Below are 18,086 nucleotides of genomic sequence, written 5' to 3' on the forward strand. Positions count from 1 at the left end.
TGGGAGGCTGAGGCAGGCGGATCACAAGGTCAGGAGTTCGAGACCAGCCTGGCCAATATGGTGAAACCTTGTCTCTACTAAAAATACAAAAATTAGCTGGGCATGGTGGGGGGCACCTGTAGTCCCAGCTACTCAGGAGGCTGAGGCAGAAGAATTGTTTGAACCTGGAAGGCAAAGGTTGCAGTGAGCCAAGATCGTACCACTGCACTCCAGCCTGGGTGACAGCAAGAATCTGTCTCAAAAATAATAATAAAAAATAAATAAATAAAAATAAATTTAAAACGTACAGAAACTATAGGTCTTGGCCGAGAACAGTGGCTCACGCCTATAATCCTAGCACTTTAGCACTTCGAGAGGCCAAGGTGAGCAAACCATCTGAGCTCAAGAATAGGAGTTCGACACCAGCCCGGGCAACATGGCAAAACCCTGTCTCTGCAAAAAATACAAAAATTAGCCGGGCGTGGTGGCGCGCACCTGCAGTCCCAGGAGGTGCAGGTAGGAGGATCACAGAGTCTGGTGAGGTTGAGGCTGTAGTGAGTAGCCTCAACCCCTGATCACGCTACCACACTCCAATCTGACCAAGAGTGACAACAAAAGAAACGACAGGTCATATATATAACATTTTTCTAACCACGATAAAAAAAGAAAGTTTCATCATAGCATTACACATGTTCTTCCATGGCTGTTAACACTTTCTACACTACTATTATAAATATCCTATCCCCTGTCCTTGCCTAAGCTTCAGGAAATCAGGATCCTAAGTCTGATCAAAGTTTCTAAGAAATAGCACTCATCGGCCAGGCGCGGTGGCCCAAGCCTGTAATCCCAGCACTTTGCGAGGCCGAGACGGGCGGATCACGAGGTCACAAGATCAAGACCATCCTAGCTAACATGGTGAAACCCCGTCTCTACTAAAAAATACAAAAAACTAGCCAGGCAGGGTGACGGGCGCCTGTAGTCCCAGCTACTTGGGAGGCTGAGGCAGGAGAATGGCATAAACCCGGGAGGCGGAGCTTGCAGTGAGCTGAGATCTGGCCACTGCACTCCAGCCTGGGCGACAGAGGGAGACTCCATCTCAAAAAAAAAAAAAAAAAGAAATAGCACTCATCTGAGGAAATACCAAAACTTGTTAAGAAAACTGCAGGATGACAATAAAAACTTAATTAAAAGGCACTAGTTTTTCCCTTATCAGTAAAATATAGGATTTCCTGATCTCTCAGCTATTCAGGTACACAAAGAACTTTATCACCATGGAATCTGATCTGGTAGGGACTTTGTTTTACTATTATATATAATCAGATCTCTGCAGAGCAGAGACCCTATGTTGGTTTAGGTCAGTGATTTTTAAAACTATGGGCCCCAAACCAGCAACATAGCATCAACTGGCAACTTGTTAGAAACACAAATTCTCCGGCACTACCCCAGACCTACTGCATCAGAAACTCAGTGGGGGTTGGGGGAACCCAGCAATTTATAGTTTATTGAGTCTTCTGGGTGATTCTGATGCATGCTTAAGTTTGAGAAACACTCATCTCATTCAAATACATTGTAATTAACTTGTAATAGCCCAGTAGAACCTGGAAGTAAATTATTCTGAATCAAACATATGATATGATTAGTGACCTTAAAAACCATTATATGGCAGCTTTAATTTGGAAGTTGTTTAATAAACTTTAAAGCTGAAACTTTAAAACAACCCAGAAAACTTGAACTGTGGTTGGGTTTCTAGACCAGCTTACGAATCTAACTTAGTAACTATTTCATAAAGAAAACACCCGTGGCCGGGCGCGGTGGCTCAAGCCTGTAATCCCAGCACTTTGGGAGGCCGAGACAGGCGGATCACGAAGTCAAGAGATCGAGACCATCCTGGCTAACACGGTGAAACCCCGTCTCTACTAAAAAAATACAAAAAACTAGCCAGGCGAGGTGGCTGGGGCAGAATGGCGTAAACCCGGGAGGCGGAGCTTGCAGTGAGCTGAGATCCGGCCACTGCGCTCCAGCCTGGGCCACAGAGCGAGACTCCGTCTCAAAAAAAAAAAAGAGAATACCCATTTATGATCTGAACACCCTTAGGGGTTTTACCATCTTTGAAAAGCAGAGGTGAGAGAGAAAATTAAGGTTTACCATCTTCCATTTATAAATAGTATTTTTGTCAAATCTTGCATTCTTACCTGACACCTCAGAAGTTAAACTAAGCGGTAAATGCCAAAATGTACACTATAAACAGAAAGCCTCTTACGACAATTGGTCTAATTTTCTACTTTTCAAAATGAAAGTAGCTATTACAATAGCTATAAAGATTACTATAGCTAGAATCTCAGGTCACTCAAGTGGCCTTCCATGATAAGGAAAAGGATATGGTATCTGTACTTCTCCAAATACAATTTGCCTAATCTCTGAAAGCACAGACTACTCAAGAAAAAAATGATGCCATCTTAAGTGGATTCATTCCTATTGTCACTTCCTATTCAAATGGCTTACATTAAAGTCCAACTAGAAAATGTGTCTACTGGTGTTAAAATTTATAGCATGAACTAAGTGAATATACAACAAATGGCTTGTCACATTGACAGATCCAACATTATACTAAGAACAGAATGGTAAAGATAGGAGTAATAAAGGTCTCCAGACAGCTTTATTCTTTCTTAGGCTGGAACATGGCTAACACATAATAGGTAACAATAAATTGGTCAACTACTCATGAAACACATAAAATAAATATTAAGCATTTTTCCTAGAGAATGAAACCATTTTCCTAGCATAAAAATGTATCTTCAGGCCGGGCACGGTGACTCACACCTGTAATCCCAGCACTTTGGGAGGCCGAGACAGGTGGATCACCTGAGGTCAGGAGTTCAAGACCAGCCTGACCAACATGAAGAAACCCCGTCTCTCTATCCTGGCTAACATGGGAAACCCCGTCTCTACTAAAAATACAAAAAACTAGCCGGGCGTGGTGGCGGGCGCCTGTAGTCTCAGCTACTTGGGAGGCTGAGGCGAGAGAATGGCGTGAACCCGGGAGGCGGAGCTTGCAGTGAGCCGAGATCAGCCACTGTACTCCAGCCCCCATGGGAGACATAGCGAGACTCCATCTCAAAAAAAAAAAAAAAAAGAAACCCCGTCTCTACTAAAAATACAAAACTAGCCAGGCATGGCAGCACATGCCTATAAACCCAGCTACTCAGGAGGCTGAGGCAGGAGTATCGCTTGAACCCGGGAGATGGAGGTCGCGGTGAGCCAAGATCACACCATTGCACTTCAGCCTGGGCAATAAGAGCAAAACTCTGTCTCAAAAAAACAAAAAACAAAAAACACTATCTTCATCAGAAAGCCTACTACGTTACAATGTTGATAACACAAACCTGCCCTCTTAGATCCTTTCTATCTTGAAATTCAATTTAGAGTTCCTTTTCAGCTACTGAGTATCCTAAGTGTATTAAAAATCCATTTATAGACACATATGAGCAAGATAAATATCAGTCCATTTCCCAGATTACCCAGAGTCTTTAAGGGGGAATCATGGGATAGACAGGTGTGACCACACCCAGTAGAGTCATGTGGTACTGGGAAATAATTATCCCAACAAGTGCTATCCAGTCTCACTTTATTTCCTGTTTCTTTACTGCTTTTAATAGTTGACAGTATTCACTATGTAACAGACATTCAAATGTAAAAGGTAGCTAACCCTATCAGGGAGGCACTACTATCAATCATATTTCACCTAACTGCAAATTGAAAGACACAGTTAAATAACTTATCTAAGTGAGGTCTTAAATCCCAGAAAAATCATTTGTGCCTTAACAACCCTCCCTCTTAGAACATCATTCTGGATTCCAGCTGTTGCTACATTCCCGCTCTGCCTCTGCTGCTGCTGCTGCTGTCTTCTTCCTTTCTCCAATCAGATTATTATGTTGCTGAATCGCAGTACATCTAGATCTTCCATTCTTCCCAAGGAGTTTTTCATTACCACCAAAGTTACTTTCTTGAAATGGATTTTTAAAATTAAGTTCAGTACAGTGCCATTAGGGTGCCAGAAGAGGGATATCCATGATAGATGCCCTCCTGGGCTTTGCTTCTTTATTGTTATAGCCAACAAATTCCATAAATAAAAAATTTAAGAAGAAATTTTTAATTATGCAATTAAAAATAAATAGCAAGAGAGATGATAAACTCCAAAAAACCCTAAAAATTCTTCAACTAAACAATTATAAATAGTTGGAAGAAAGATTAGGAGGAAACATCTGAAAAAAAACAACTTGGCTATCCAGGAAAACTATGTAATTCCTATTCTCAACTAAGGAGATCTCTAAACTGAGAGGGAATACTTAAAAATGAACCCTAAAATAACCAAAGTAGTTAAGAGCATCTAGCTATATTTTATGTATCCAGGCCAAATAAATCACCTCTAGAGTACTGCACCAACTTTTGCAAAAACAAAATATTTCTTTTCCTCTCAACTTTCTATAATCTTTAGCAGTTTTCCTTTTTTTTTTTTTGAGAGGGAGTCTTGCTCTGTTGCCCAGGCTGGAGTGCAGTGGTGCAATCTCAGCTCACTGGAAGCTCCACCTCCCAGGTTCACGCCATTCTCCTGCCTCAGCCTCCCAAGTAGCTGGGACTACAGGCGCCCGCCAAATTTTTGTATTTTTAGTAGAGACGGGGTTTCACCATGTTGGCCAGGCTGGTCTTGAACTCCTGACATCAGGTGATCTGCCCGCCTCAGCCTCCCAAAAGTGTTAGGATTACAGGCATGAGCCATTGTGCCCAGCCGGTAAGGATATACTTCTAATACCAAGAACTTAAGAGTGGCACACCAATGAAACAAACTTTCATTGAGAAATGAGCATTCCACAAGGCCCTAGAAGACTGGGTAAAGCAGAAGCTGAATGAACACCTGTTGGGAATGCTGGATTTCTGAATGCTAAGAATGGCGTAAGAATGCTAACCTAGGCCGGGCGCAGTGGCTCACACCTATAATCTCAACACTTTGGGAGGCCAAAGTGGACGAATCACCTGAGGTCAGGAGTTGGAGACCAGCCTGAGCAACATGATGAAACCTGGTCTCTACTAAAAATACAAAAGATTAGCCAGGTGTGGTGGTGGGAGCCTGTAATACCAGCTACTTGGGGAGGCTGAGGCAGGAGAATCGCTTGCACCCGGGAGGCAGAGGTTGCAGTGAGCTGAGATCGCGCCATTGCACTCTAGCCTGGGCAAAACTCCATCTCAAAAAAAAAAAAAAAAAAAAAAAAAAAAAAAAAAAGGATGCTACCTAAGGTTCCATTGTAAGATAATTTTTCAAGCAGGTTAAGTATCCAGGAGTTAAGTTTGACAAGCCATTTGTCCAATTTTTTTAAAAAAGATAAAAGCCAATCCTGTAAAAACCCTTATTCCTTGTCCAAGGTTATAATTAGGCAGGTAAGTCTGAGTGAACTGAAGCAGCTGACTAGCAGGATAAAGAAATGTTAACAAGTTCCAGCATCACCTACTTTGAACTACATTCTTTTTTTTTTTTTTTTTTTTTTTTGAGACAGAGTCTCGCTCTGTCGCCCAGGCTGGAGTACAGTGGCCGGATCTCAGCTCACTGCAGGCTCCGCCTCCCAGGTTTATGCCATTCTCCTGCCTCAGCCTCCCAAGTAGCTGGGACTACAGGCGCCCACCATCTCACCCGGCTAGTTTTTTGTATTTTTTAGTAGAGACGGGGTTTCACCGTGTTAGCCAGGATGGTCTTGATCTTGTGACCTCGTGATCCACCCGTCTCGGCCTCCCAAAGTGCTGGGATTACAGGCTTGAGCCACCTGAACTACATTCTTAAAAAGTCTAAAGTTTGTGGATTTGAAAAGCAAATTATCATAAATAATCTTACCGGGCATCTTTCAAATTAGTTGCTTTAACCAAGCTATTCCTTAGCATAAGTCTCTACAACTTATTTCTATTAATATATTCCTTGGGAGTTAAATATAAAAAGATTACATCCCCACCATCATTGTTTTAATACTTTTTCATTTTCTAGAACAGCACAGACTCCTGCTACATGAGCAAGCTTTCAGCATTTGGATCATCTGTAGATTGTAGTGTGTTCTTTCTACTGTCCTTTTAAAAACTGAGGAAACTTTTGCTTACTATATTTCCTGTCCACAATGTAAAAAGAAGTTCAATGTAAATCAAAGTGTAGGCCCAAAGGGTTTTTTAATGACTAAAGTATATTTCAGTTATTTCTATGTTTGGATAACAGTATTGAGGTGGGCCAGGCACAGTGGGTCATCCCTGTAATCTCAACACTTTGGGAGGCTGAGGCAAGAGGATCGCTTGAGGCTAAGAGTTCAAAGTTGGAGTGAGCTATGATTGCCCTACTGTACTCCAGCCTGGGTGATAGAGTGAGACCCTGTCTCTAAAAAATAAAATTTAAATTATTTTTAGAACAGTATTGAGAATGCAATGAAATTTCCAATAATGTACAATGGTTCTAATAATAAAAATTATCTGTGTTCTCCTAAAACCATTTACATATCTTGCTTGTGCTATGCAGCTTTTTTTATTTTTTTATTTTTATTTTTTTTGAGATTGGAGTATCACTCTGTCGCCCAGGCTAAAGTACAGTGGCACGATCTTGGCTCACTGCAACATCCGCCTCCTGGGTTCAAGCAATTCTCCTGTCTCAGCCTCCCAAGTAGCAGGAACTACAGTTGCACGCCACAGTGGCTGGCTAATTTTTTGTATTTTTAGTAGAGTCAGGGTTTCACCATGTTGGCCAGCCTGTCTCAAACTCCTGACCTCAGGTGATCCACCTGCCTCGGCCTCCCAAAGTGCTGAGATTACAGGCGTGAGCCACCATGCCCAGCCTGCTACCTAGCTTTAAAAAAAAAAAAAAGTGTTCTAATTGCCTACTCATCAACTCTATGCACCTGTAAAAACTAAAAAGAAAACCCTTCAGGAGCCGGGCACGGTGGCTCACGCCTGTAATTCCAGCACTTTGGGAGGCCGAGGCAGGCGGATCACGAGGTCAGGAGATCGAGACCATCCTGGCTAACACGGTGAAACTCCCATCTCTACTAAAAATACAAAAAATTAGCCGGGCGTGGTGGCGGGCACCTGGGCGACAGAGCAAGACTCCGTCTCAAAAAAAAAAAAAAAAAAAAAAATAGAAAGAAAGAAAAAAAGAAAACCCTTCAGGAAAAAAATCAATTTCAATAAAAAACACTGCAAGTAAATAGTTTCATGCAAAAAGCATTTCCTCCCTAATCGCATGGATTAATCCATTTTAACAGGATTGTTAATGAAGCTACAGATATTTCTATGTAAAGATTTGGCCAAACTAGCAAGTACTTATTCAGCATATACCATGTGTGAGAAAGCACAGCAGACTGATGTTAATAGTCTCTGCCCACAAAGAACTTATTACCAATTTAGAAAAACACGTAAGGTTAACAACACAAGGCAATATAAAAAATGTCAAGAACTTTGGAAGGCTGAGGCAGGCAGATCACAAGGTCAGGAGTTCAAGACCAGCCTGGCCAACATGGTGAAACCCCGTCTCTAATAAAAATACAAAAAATTAGCCAGGTATGGTGGCACGCACCTGTAGTCCCAGCTACTCAGGAGGCTGAGGCAATAGAATCACTTGAACCTAGGAGGCAGAGGTTGCAGTAAGCCAAGACCGCACCACTGTACTCCAGCCTGGGCGACAGAGCGAAACTCCGTCTCAAAAAAAAAAAAAAAAAAAGTCAAGAAGTGTACAGACAATAGGTAACAGGGAAGTTAAAGGAAACAAACTACTTTAGCTGAGCATGGTCAAGAAGCACACCCTCCCCTTTCCTCAGGAAGTTTGAATTTTGAACTCTACCCAGTAAAGTATCTTTCATCCACGTTTTTGTACTCACAGTCTATCTAACAAAAGCACTGTAGTAGAGCTAGTGAAAGAAAGAAATGAACTAAAACCAAACAATTCACAGTTCCAACTTTGGCTGTTCTGCTACTCTTCTCACTCTTCTGTACTGTATACACACACACCATTCATTTCCCCCAGAAAAAGGAACCAATTACCAAAAAATACCCAGAAGCTTGGAATACAGTAATTTGGATGAAAGGTTGTCATACTTCTTATTTCTCTCTACTGGTAATGCTTTCTCCAGATTTTTCTGGTCTACAACATACCAAGCTTGAGCAGAGTCTGACAAATGTACATAGGCAGCTAAACGTAGAGAAAAACTTAAAGAGTTTAAAATTTAATAAAAGTTTATTTCATTACAATATGGATGTACCAATGATACCTGACACACCGGGATTTTACCTTACCAATATTCTCAGAACCCCATTACCTGGACAATACAAACACAAAGTTTAACAATGAGACATTAATAAAGGTCTAATAATAAAAAAATGGAAAGCATTTTTCTTTTGCATTCAGTTTTTTAAAACAGAAAAACTAAAGATTTGAAGCAAAAGGCTTTACTTGGTTCTACATAATTAAACATCAAAATTACACTTAGGCCATGGAATATTACAAAGTCTAATTACTCCCATAAAACATTATTTAAGAGGCCGGTTTTGGTGGCTCACGTAAACCTGTAATCCCAGCACTTTGGGAGGCCAAGGCGTGCAGATCACTTGAGGTCGGGAGTTCGAGGCCAGCATGGTCAACATGTCGAAACCCCGTCTCTGCTAAAAATACAAAAATTAGCCAGGCGTGGTGGCATGCACCTGTAAATCTCAGCTACTCAGGAGGCTGAGGCACAAGAACCACTTGAACCCAGGAGGCAGAGGTTGCAGTGAGCTGAGATTGCACCACTGCACTCCAGCCCTGGGCGACAGAGCAAAATTCTGTTTCAAAAAAAACTGGGAGAAACGTTGGAAATCACCCATTCCAACCTAACTCATTCCATATAAACATCTCAATTTTGTCTTCTATAAAATGAATTGGACTAAATTCTAAGGTGGTTTAAGCTCCAAAAAAAACTCTTACACCAGACGTGGTGGCTCATGCCTGTAATCCCAACATTTTGGAGGCTGAAGCAGGTGGATCGCTTCAGGTCAGGCGTTTTGAGACCAGCCTGGCGAACATGGTGAAACCCCATCTCTACTAAAAACACAAAAAATTAAGCCAGGCGTGGTGGTGGGCACCTGTAATCCCAGCTACTCAGGAGGCTAAGGCAGGAGAAAAGCTTGAACCTGGGAGTGGGAGGTTGTAGTGAGCCGAGGTCGCACCATTGCACTCCAGCCTGGGCAACGAGATCAAAACTTGTCTCAAATGATGATAATAAATAAAAATAAAAAATCTTTTAAATTTTATAACAGTATAAGATTACAACTATGACTAAGTTGCTGTAAGTTTAACCTTCTGCAAAAGTAAAAGTATTACAAAAATTAACACTTTTACTAAAGGAAAAGTATTAGTTTTTCTAGAAGATGAAATAGTACTAGTCTTCATCTAGCCCTAAATGTAAACTAGGAAATTAATCACATAAAATTTTGGCAAATTGTATGCTTAATCTGTAAGTCACACAAAATATATTCTCATTCAAATATTTGCCACATGGGTAGTATCCTAAACAAATTTGGCCAGGTTAAAACAATACATTTTCAATGTAATACGCTTCTACTCTCAACCTAGAAAAAGATACCCATTATCACTTGGGGGAATTCACAGCTTTACCTTTTTAAATACTTCCCAGTGCTACACATAAAAACACACAGTCAAGCAAACGGAAACAAATTAAGCATTACAGCTTTTTTCTGTGACAAGCTGAATGCAAAATAATCTTGCCCTCTGCATTGCAGAAGGATAGTTCTTGCAACCCATGGAGAAGCAAACACATCAAGAGATCTTAAATGTCAAAGAAGGCTTCAGGTAATAGCCTCAAGGAAAGATTTTACTTATAAAATAGTTAAGAATGTTTTTATTTTAAAATATTGAACACCTAAGTTCTGCACAACAGCTGCAACAAAAATTCTAAGCACAGACACACTGCAACATTCTAGAAAGAAATGTTACCCTCACAACAACAGCATTCTTTTTAAATACTACTAACTGTAAAAATGAAGTGCAGAAAGCCTTCAGGAAGAAGTATAAAAAACACTACACTTCTGGCTATCAGTTTTGGTCACATACTGGTTAAAAAGCTGTCAGGCTATTTTAGCATTTTACGCAAGTGAACATTAGTTAATCTTTCACCTACCAAAGTCACTAGAATCTAAACCTATTATATTCACAAAGAATATAACAATTTTAAATGTCATCTATTAAAACATCCTTTATTCCATATCACAAGTGATTACATCTAATAAAATCAAATGAGGTCTCTCTTCAGTTAAAATTAAGACTTAGTTTTGAAGTATCTTGCATAGCCTAGGGCCCAGTTCAGCACCAATGAAATGATAAAGAAAACTAGGCAGTTAATCACTCAATTCAATACTACCTGTAAGATTTGCAAATGGAGTTTTACACTTGATTCTCTTTAACAGAGCTGTATTTCTTCTCTTTGATAAACATTCATGTGCTCTTTTTTTTTTTTTTTTTTTTCTTGAGATGGAGTTTCGCTCTTATGGCCCAGGCTGGAGTGCAAAGGCGCCATCTCAGCTTACCGCAACCTCCGCCTCCTGGGTTCAAGCGATTCTCCTGCCTCAGCCTCCCGAGTAACTGGGAATACAGGCATGTGCCACCACGCTCGGCTAATTTTGTATTTTTAGTAGAGACAGGGTTTCTTCCATGTTGGTCAGGCTGGTATTCAACTCCCGACCTCAGGTGATCCACCCACCTCGGCCTCCCAAAGTGCTGAGATTACAGGCGTGAGCCATCGCACCCAGCCCTCATGTACTCTTTGTAAGCCTGAATTTAAAAACCTACCAAGCCTTTTTGTTGCATTACATAATAGGATCATATTTCATCAACGTTAAGCATGCATTCTCATTGAGCAGATGCTTAGCTTTTTCTTTAATGGCTCAAATTATTAGAAAATAAACAACTTTGTTTTTTAAAATACAGTAAAATTATTTCAATTATCTGTTTTAATTTAAGCAATACTACATATCCATAGTCATTTCTGCCAGGATACGTGATTTTAAAATCCATAAAAAAAGCATTTTGGTCCAGAAGGCTCCGATAATAGGTCAAGATTGAAATATAGCTCAAATGTAAGTTGCTAAATGGATTGAAGTCAAAACAAATCCAATTGTAAACAGTACCTCACTTTACTCCACAAGGGTTTCTAAAGAGGAATTCAAAACTGATTTGTAAAGCAATCCTATTTTAGTGCATTAGAAATGCTCACTTATAGTTAAAAACAGTTAAGTCTTCTCACAAGTAAATCATCTAAATATAAAAAGGATTTAAACTAAAAACCAGATGTGCTTAAATTTAGGGAAAATCCAAATGCCCTGAGTTTTTCAAAAGGCAAAATATATAGTTTTAATAGCAATTAAGTCAACATCAATACTGCCAACTTAACTACTTACGTGGGTACAGTTCCATCTGTGGCTTACAGAAAAGTCTCAAGACTTAACTGTAACTTAGGACCTTTTTACTGCTATCTACCACTTAAAACACTGAGACAACAGGAAAAAAAAGTTACTCTGTGCAGTTTGCTAAATCTCCATTATTAACATGGCAATCTTTCAGTATGGATTAGCCTAGTTAATTATGTAATAATTACATTATTTTCTCCTTTATAACTTGAGGGGAGGCCGGGCATGGTGGCTCACACCTGTAATCCCAGCACTTTGGAAGGTGGACACGGGTGGATCACTTGAGGTCAGGAGTTCGAGATCAGCCTAGCCAACGTGGTGAAACGCTGTCTCTACTAAAAATACAAAAAATCTGACTGCACGCGGTGGGTCACGCCTGTAATCCCAGCACTTTGGGAGGCCGAGGCGGGTGGATCACCTGAGGTCAGGAGTTCTAGACCAATCTGGCCAACAAGGTAAAACCTGTCTCTATTAAAAATACAAAAATTAGCTGGGAGTAGTGGCAGGCGCCTGTAACCCTAGCTACTTGGGGGGGCCGAGCAGGAGAATCACTTGAACCTGGGAGGCGGAGGTTGTAGTGAGCCCAGATCAAGCCGTAGCACTCCAGACTGGGGGACAAGAGCGAGACTTCTCAAAGGAAAAAAAAATTGCCTGGGGTGGTGGTGCACACTTGTAATCACAGCTACTTAGAAGGCTGAGGCAAGAAGATCACTTGAACCCGGGAGGTGGAGGTTGCAGGAAGCCGAGATCGTCCCACTGCACTCCAGCCTGTGCAACAGAGCGAGATTCATCTCAAAAAATAAAAAAAACTTGAGGGTAGGGTATGACAGAGTATAGTAATTCACATGCACCTATACACATTTAATGACCAGTCACGGTTCAAGTCCTCAGGAGGGGCTTATAAACTAGATTTATATTTTTTTTTCAGAAGTACGTGAACACTAGATTCTAAAAGCCACCTCACAACTAGATTGGCTGCCAGTCAGCACCTACCTTTATATTAACTTCTTTGAGGAGTTATCTTTCAGTCATTAATGTCTCTACACTTTATATCACTAATCATTAATGTTCATAATTAGTATTAATACATTATTAATGTTCATAATTAATATTTACATTCAGATTACTATCCTAGAAGAAAATATTTCAAAGAACTTCTGAAGAATCAAAAATTCAAGTAGCAGCCAGATCAGTAGGCTTGCTTACTGCATTAAAATTTTAAAAAGAGGCCGGGCACAGGGGCTCACACCTGTAATCCCAGCACTTTGGGAAACCAAGGAAGACGGATCATGAGGTCAAGAGATCGAGACAATCCTGGCCAACATGGTTAAACCCTGTCTCTACTAAAAATACAAAAAATTAGCTGGGCATGGTGGCAGGCATCTGTACTCCCAGCTACTTGGGAGGCTGAGGGAGGAGAATCACTTGAACCCGGGAGACAGAGGTTGCAGTGAACTGAGATTGCGCCATTGCACTCCAGCCTGGGCAAAAAGATCGAAATTCCGTCTCAAAAAAAAAAAAAATTTAAGAAGATACCCAAGTTAGTCTCAATTTCAACAGGATAAACTAAATCATGTGTCAGACTCAGAAGATACTGGCCTTGGGCATGCTTATTCCACTCAACATTTGAATGTAGCTACCTCACAGCTTACAGTGAAAAAAAATACTTTTGTTACTTTGTTAATGTAACTACATCTACTATTCCAAATACCTATAACAAAACACACATTTATCAAAATAAATGATTGGAAAAAAAAGATAGAAATCCCAAGATTAGAACATCTCTCAATTTCAAATAAAGTCCATGAAATTCAAGTAAAACTCCCAACCTTTAATACTGAAGAGGAGACAGGAAGTATCAAATCTAAATGTTTTAAAACTCTCCCAAAATGTAAAATATATCAGTAAATACGTAAAACTAATAAGACCTAAACATCGCCAGTTTTCTTCAACTTATTTCCCACAGCCCAAGTTTTAGCCAGTTACTATATCAGCACCTAAGTAACGCTATTAGGTATCTGGCTACATAAACACTGCAAAATGATTTCCTGGAAATTCAAGATGTTATAAAAATGTTTTCCTAGAGGCAGACAGTAGAAGTTATCAAACTTTCATTTTACAAGGTAAAATTCAAGTTAACATGATAGTCACAGACGTAATTACCTCGTTTTCACAAACGACTAATTTGTTTCTCCCCTTCCACCTCTGATCTTACTCATTTTAATTATTCACTCTGCCCAGACCTTTTCTCTACATACATACACACGCCCCTCTAAACAGAGTTTACACTGTCCTGCGATGAAAGCATAAAACAAAAGGCTGACTTGCAGATGAAGATATACCTCAGTAGTGTGATCTACAAGGACTAAATATTGAATCCAAAAAATCGTGGGTGTGGCTCGATTTTTCTTTTTAGAGGGGGGCCTAAGGAGGCCAGTCCGGGCGGCTGCCTGGTCTCTGCCCTCCCCCTCTGCTTTCGCTTTGTGCTCACAATGCAGCTCCAGTAAAGCGCTTCCCTCTCCCCGCAGCCGCCGCCATGTTAGACGCTCTCTCCATGTGCCCCGAGTCCCAGCCATCCTCTCCAGTCTCCCCAGGACCCAGCCCCCAACGAATCTAAATCCTGGCAGTCCCCCGCCCCTTCAGAGTCCCCTAGGAACAAAAAGTCGCTGCAGAAAATCATCTCGCGATTGAGCTGAGCGTGAGGCTCGGGGGGACACCTAAACAATTGAAACAAAGAGGGAAACGCAGGGGAGCCCATCGCATGGGGGCGGGGGTAGCAAATCGAAGATCCATTCAAAATGGGCCTGCCGGAAAGGCAGTTCTGCCTTAAGATTCTAAACACACTTCTCTCCCACGGAAGAAAAGGGGACGCTCGACAGGTCTCAAATGCATGGTAACCGAGCGGACAGACCGCAAGGCTACAGGACACAGGCCGCCCCAACTCCACGAGGCGCTTGGTTGAGCCCGGAGCCCCCCGCGCAGGGACCTCTTCATTTTGGGCCCTCGTCAGAGAAATCGGGTCTCGGAGACGGAGAGAAGGGCATCATACAGTGATGTCCTGACGACAGGCCCCCACCCTCACATGTCCCACTCCCAAAGGCCAAAAGCCAGACCCACAGCGGAAGAGTAATGAAGAGGCCTGGGGGACAGTGCCGCGTCCGAGTCAGGTGACAAGTGCCTCCTCCAGGAGCCCGTTTTCTGGGCACGAAGCTCCCGCTGAACGTGGAGACGGGACGTGGGGACCAGGGGGTGGGAGGAGGGGACCTAGTAACGCTCCCGAGACGGAAAGAAGCGCAGACTCCAGCGACCAGGGTCGGAGCGGGCGCAGAGCCCGGCCGCAGCCACCCCTCCCTTCCCCGCCAACTCCTGGCACCTTTTTCTTCTCCAGGTTCCGAAGTTTCTTGTCGATCACCCCGAGAATCTGCTTCATGGCCTCGGTCTGGACAGCGCCGGTGCCGGTTGCGGGGTGCTGAGAAGCCGGCGCGGCGGCCCCGGCTCCTGCGGCAGCCTCACTCCCGGAGGAACCCGACGGCGGAGGCGGTCCGGACGACTTGCTGCCGCTCCCGCTGTGGCTGGTGGCCGAGGGCATCTTCAGACCGCGAGGGGAGAGAAGAAAAAGCGGGAGGAAGGACAAGAGCGGCGAGTCAGGAGACGGACGGGGCGAGACGCGGGACAAAACGCGCAGCGGGCGGGAGCCTACGCGAACGGGTGGGGGAGGGGGCGCGGCGCGCCTCGAGGGCAGGAAGAGTGCGCGGGCGCGCGCGCGACCCGCCAGCGGGGCGCCCGGCCGGGCCTCGCACCGCCCCCCGACCCGCCCCTCCCCCGCGGAGCCGCCGGCTCGGCCTACCAGCCCCGCGGCTCCGAGGCTCGCGCCGGGGGCGGGGCATCGCCGCGCCGGCCGCCAACGGCCAGTGCAACGGTCCCCAGCTGGGAGGGCCGGCTTTCGCCGGCTTCCAGGGAAGGGAGGAAAGAGGCCGCGTCTTGGGGGCAGAGAAGGGCATGGGAAATGGCCGGGGTGGGGTGGGGGGACTTGGGGGCAAGCCCCTCGGAAGCTCCAGCAGGTCCGGAGATAAAGGACACTCGGGCGCAGCGGCCCTCTTCCCCTGCAGCGGCTCGGTCCCGGGTGGCGCTCACCGTGCGCGCGCGGAGGCCGCTGGAGATCACGAGTGGGCAGCTGAGGGGGCAAGGGTGGCAGTGCCTTCCGGGCAGTGTCGCGCGCTCCGTGGGCGCAAGCCGCTTCGCCCTGTCCCGCTTCACCGAGAGCCGCTCCTAGTGAGGCGAGAGCCGGGAGCGGGAGGAACTTAGCCAGCCAGCAGCCCTCTGGGGCGCGGGGGGCGGGAGAAGCGGAGAGCGGGGGCCTTCGCGGCCGCTCGGGCTGCCCGGCGCGAACGCCTGCCTGGAAGAGGCAGCCTGCTAGCCTCTCTGCTGTCCCCTGGCCCCTGCGCTGTGGGGCGCCTCCTGGACGCAGGTGGGGATGGCCCCGCCAAGGCCGAGGGAAAGGCGCCTTGAGTTTTGAGAGCAATCAACGCTAGGGTCCTTCAGGCGAAATCGTTTGACGCCCAAGCGGGGACAATAGGTGTCAAGCAGCTGGGTCTGGAGCTGGCAACTGCCCCTTGAAGAGCCCTTATTTGGTGGGGGTGGGGGTTGGGGGGCAAAGGTTTCTGCAAGTAAGGGGTGCGTGGGGTGGGTGGTGCAATCCCGGCTTCTAGAATTCCTTCTGTATGCAGAGCGAGCAAACTCCATACCCCATAACGTCTTTTGAAAACAAGACAACTCGCCGCTTCCCCACCAAACAATCACCCAGTAACCTAGGAGTTCTCTGTAGAACGTGTCGGACACGGTCATGGTTGGTGGCTTTTTAAATCCTAAAGCTCTGGCCTCAGAGTCTTCAGCTACCCTATGATGTTATCTATCCAGTAGGCCTGAGTATTACGAATTATTAGACTTTTGTTTCCTTTTGTTTCAGGTTTACCTAACACTGTAAAGGGAATGTTCAATGAAATACAAAGAAAACGATTACTTTTTTTTTCCAAGAGAATTATTCCAGCCTTGGAGTGGAATGGGTGTGGACAGTGAGCAGAGAAACAAGAAACCAAGTTCTGGAAGGAAATAAAATGAATATAATCAGTGGAAAATTCAGCAACGCAATATTGTGCGACAACAGTAAATGACCAATTTATAATTTAAATTCTATGAAAAAGAGATTTAGAAGAGAGTTCTACCAAGCCCACTGTTGCCTAGGGAATGAAATGAGTAACGCTGGCTGGCAACAGTGCATCCGGAGGGAGCCTGGAGAAACAACAGCAGCCTCCGACCTCAAGATAGCCTGGTTAGCTGCAAAGTCTGTTATATATTCATTGGAGTATTTATTGTGCACCTTACTGTGTGCTGGGAACTCTTAAGTGCTAGGGATTATGAGCAAAACATATTTACATGGAGCTTACATTCTAAGTAAGGGGAAGACAAGTAAGTATATGGCAGATAGTGAAATGGTAGAGAAAAGAAAAAACGGTGGTCAGGGAAAGCCTTACTGACATTTGAGCTAGTACTGAAGGAAGCGAGGAAGAAGGCTAAGTAGCTACCTTGGAGGAAAAATCTTTCAGGTAGAGGAAACACCAAGTACTAAGATCTAAGAAGGCGTGTGCTTGCTGGGTTCAAGGAACAGCATGGAAGCCATAGTGGCAAGAGCAGAGAGTAGGAGATGAGATCAAACATATAAAAGGGGGCTGGTTGGCCCGGCACGGTGGCTCATTCCTGTAATCCCAGCACTTTGGAAGGCCGAGGTGGGCGGATCACGAGGTCAAGAGATCGAGACCATCCTGGCGAACACGGTGAAACCCCATCTCTACTGAAAATACAAAAAAATTAGCCAGATGTGGTGGCGGGCGCCTGTAGTCCCAGTTTCTAGGGAGGCTGAGGCAGGAGAATGGCGTGAACCCGGGAGGCCGCGGAGCTTGCAGTAAGTGGAGATCGCGCCACTGCACTCCAGCCTGGGCGACAGAGCGAGACTCCGTCTCAAAAAAAAAAAAGGGGGGGGGGCGGGGGGAACTGGTCTTGTAGGGCCTGAAAGACCGTGGTAAGGACTTTGGCTTTTGCTGCATTCGATGGGGAGTACTAGTTTCAAAATTTAGTCACCTAAACCATGCTTAGCACCACGCTGAGCAATTATGCCAGGCCTAGAGGCTGGAAAGGGAGATGATAATCCTTTAGCTCCTTGCAGCTCAAAGTTTATTCAGCCCAACCTCTCTCACTACCACTGTCACTACTATCTTGGACTCCATAGCAGGCTTAACTGAATCTGTATTTTTAACAAGATCTTCAGGAGATTTGTGTGTACATTAAAGTTTCAAAAATCACTGCTTTTTTCCTCAGAACCTGACCAATGTCTAAAGTTTTATTGGGACACATCCACATCCATCTACATCCATTCTATGACTGCCTTTCTGCCATAGCAAGGCAGAGTTGAGTAGTTGGTGTGCAACAGACAGTAAGGTGTGCAAAACCTAGAATACTATCTCTTCCTTTACAAAAAAAGTGTTTGCCAATCCCTGGTTTAAAACTACAAATGGGACCAGGTAAAGGGGCTCACGCCTGTAATTCCAGCACTTTGGGAAGCCAAGGCTAGCAGATCA

General features: G+C 44.2%; 1 protein-coding gene and 1 long non-coding RNA gene across 3 annotated transcripts in view; one reads left to right on the top strand and one right to left on the bottom strand.

Annotated features, from left to right (window-relative positions):
- The window catches only part of CAPRIN1 (cell cycle associated protein 1), a 49,853-nt gene extending 34,077 nt beyond the window's left edge, over positions 1-15,776 (bottom strand). Inside the window, exons 1-2 of the mRNA XM_015114551.3 lie at positions 15,589-15,776; positions 14,828-15,043 (exon numbers count right to left, since the gene is read on the bottom strand). Of these exons, the coding sequence (XP_014970037.2) occupies positions 14,828-15,043 (216 nt within the window). The 5' untranslated portion in view covers positions 15,589-15,776. The remainder of the gene's footprint in view (positions 1-14,827; positions 15,044-15,588) is intronic.
- A 40-nt stretch (positions 15,777-15,816) lies between these two features.
- LOC114672284 (uncharacterized) lies at positions 15,817-17,828 on the top strand. Of its 2 annotated transcripts, none has more exons than XR_013403955.1 (2): positions 15,817-15,922; positions 16,421-16,589. It is a non-coding gene; the product is annotated as an uncharacterized LOC114672284 (long non-coding RNA). The 2 variants fall into 2 exon arrangements; XR_003722581.2 differs by lacking the exon at positions 15,817-15,922 and adding an exon at positions 16,060-16,300 and having other exon boundaries at positions 16,421-17,828.
- The last annotated feature ends 258 nt before the right edge of the window (positions 17,829-18,086 follow it).

This window comes from Macaca mulatta, chromosome 14, assembly GCF_049350105.2.
Source record: "Macaca mulatta isolate MMU2019108-1 chromosome 14, T2T-MMU8v2.0, whole genome shotgun sequence".
NCBI classification, from domain to species: Eukaryota; Metazoa; Chordata; class Mammalia; order Primates; family Cercopithecidae; genus Macaca; species Macaca mulatta.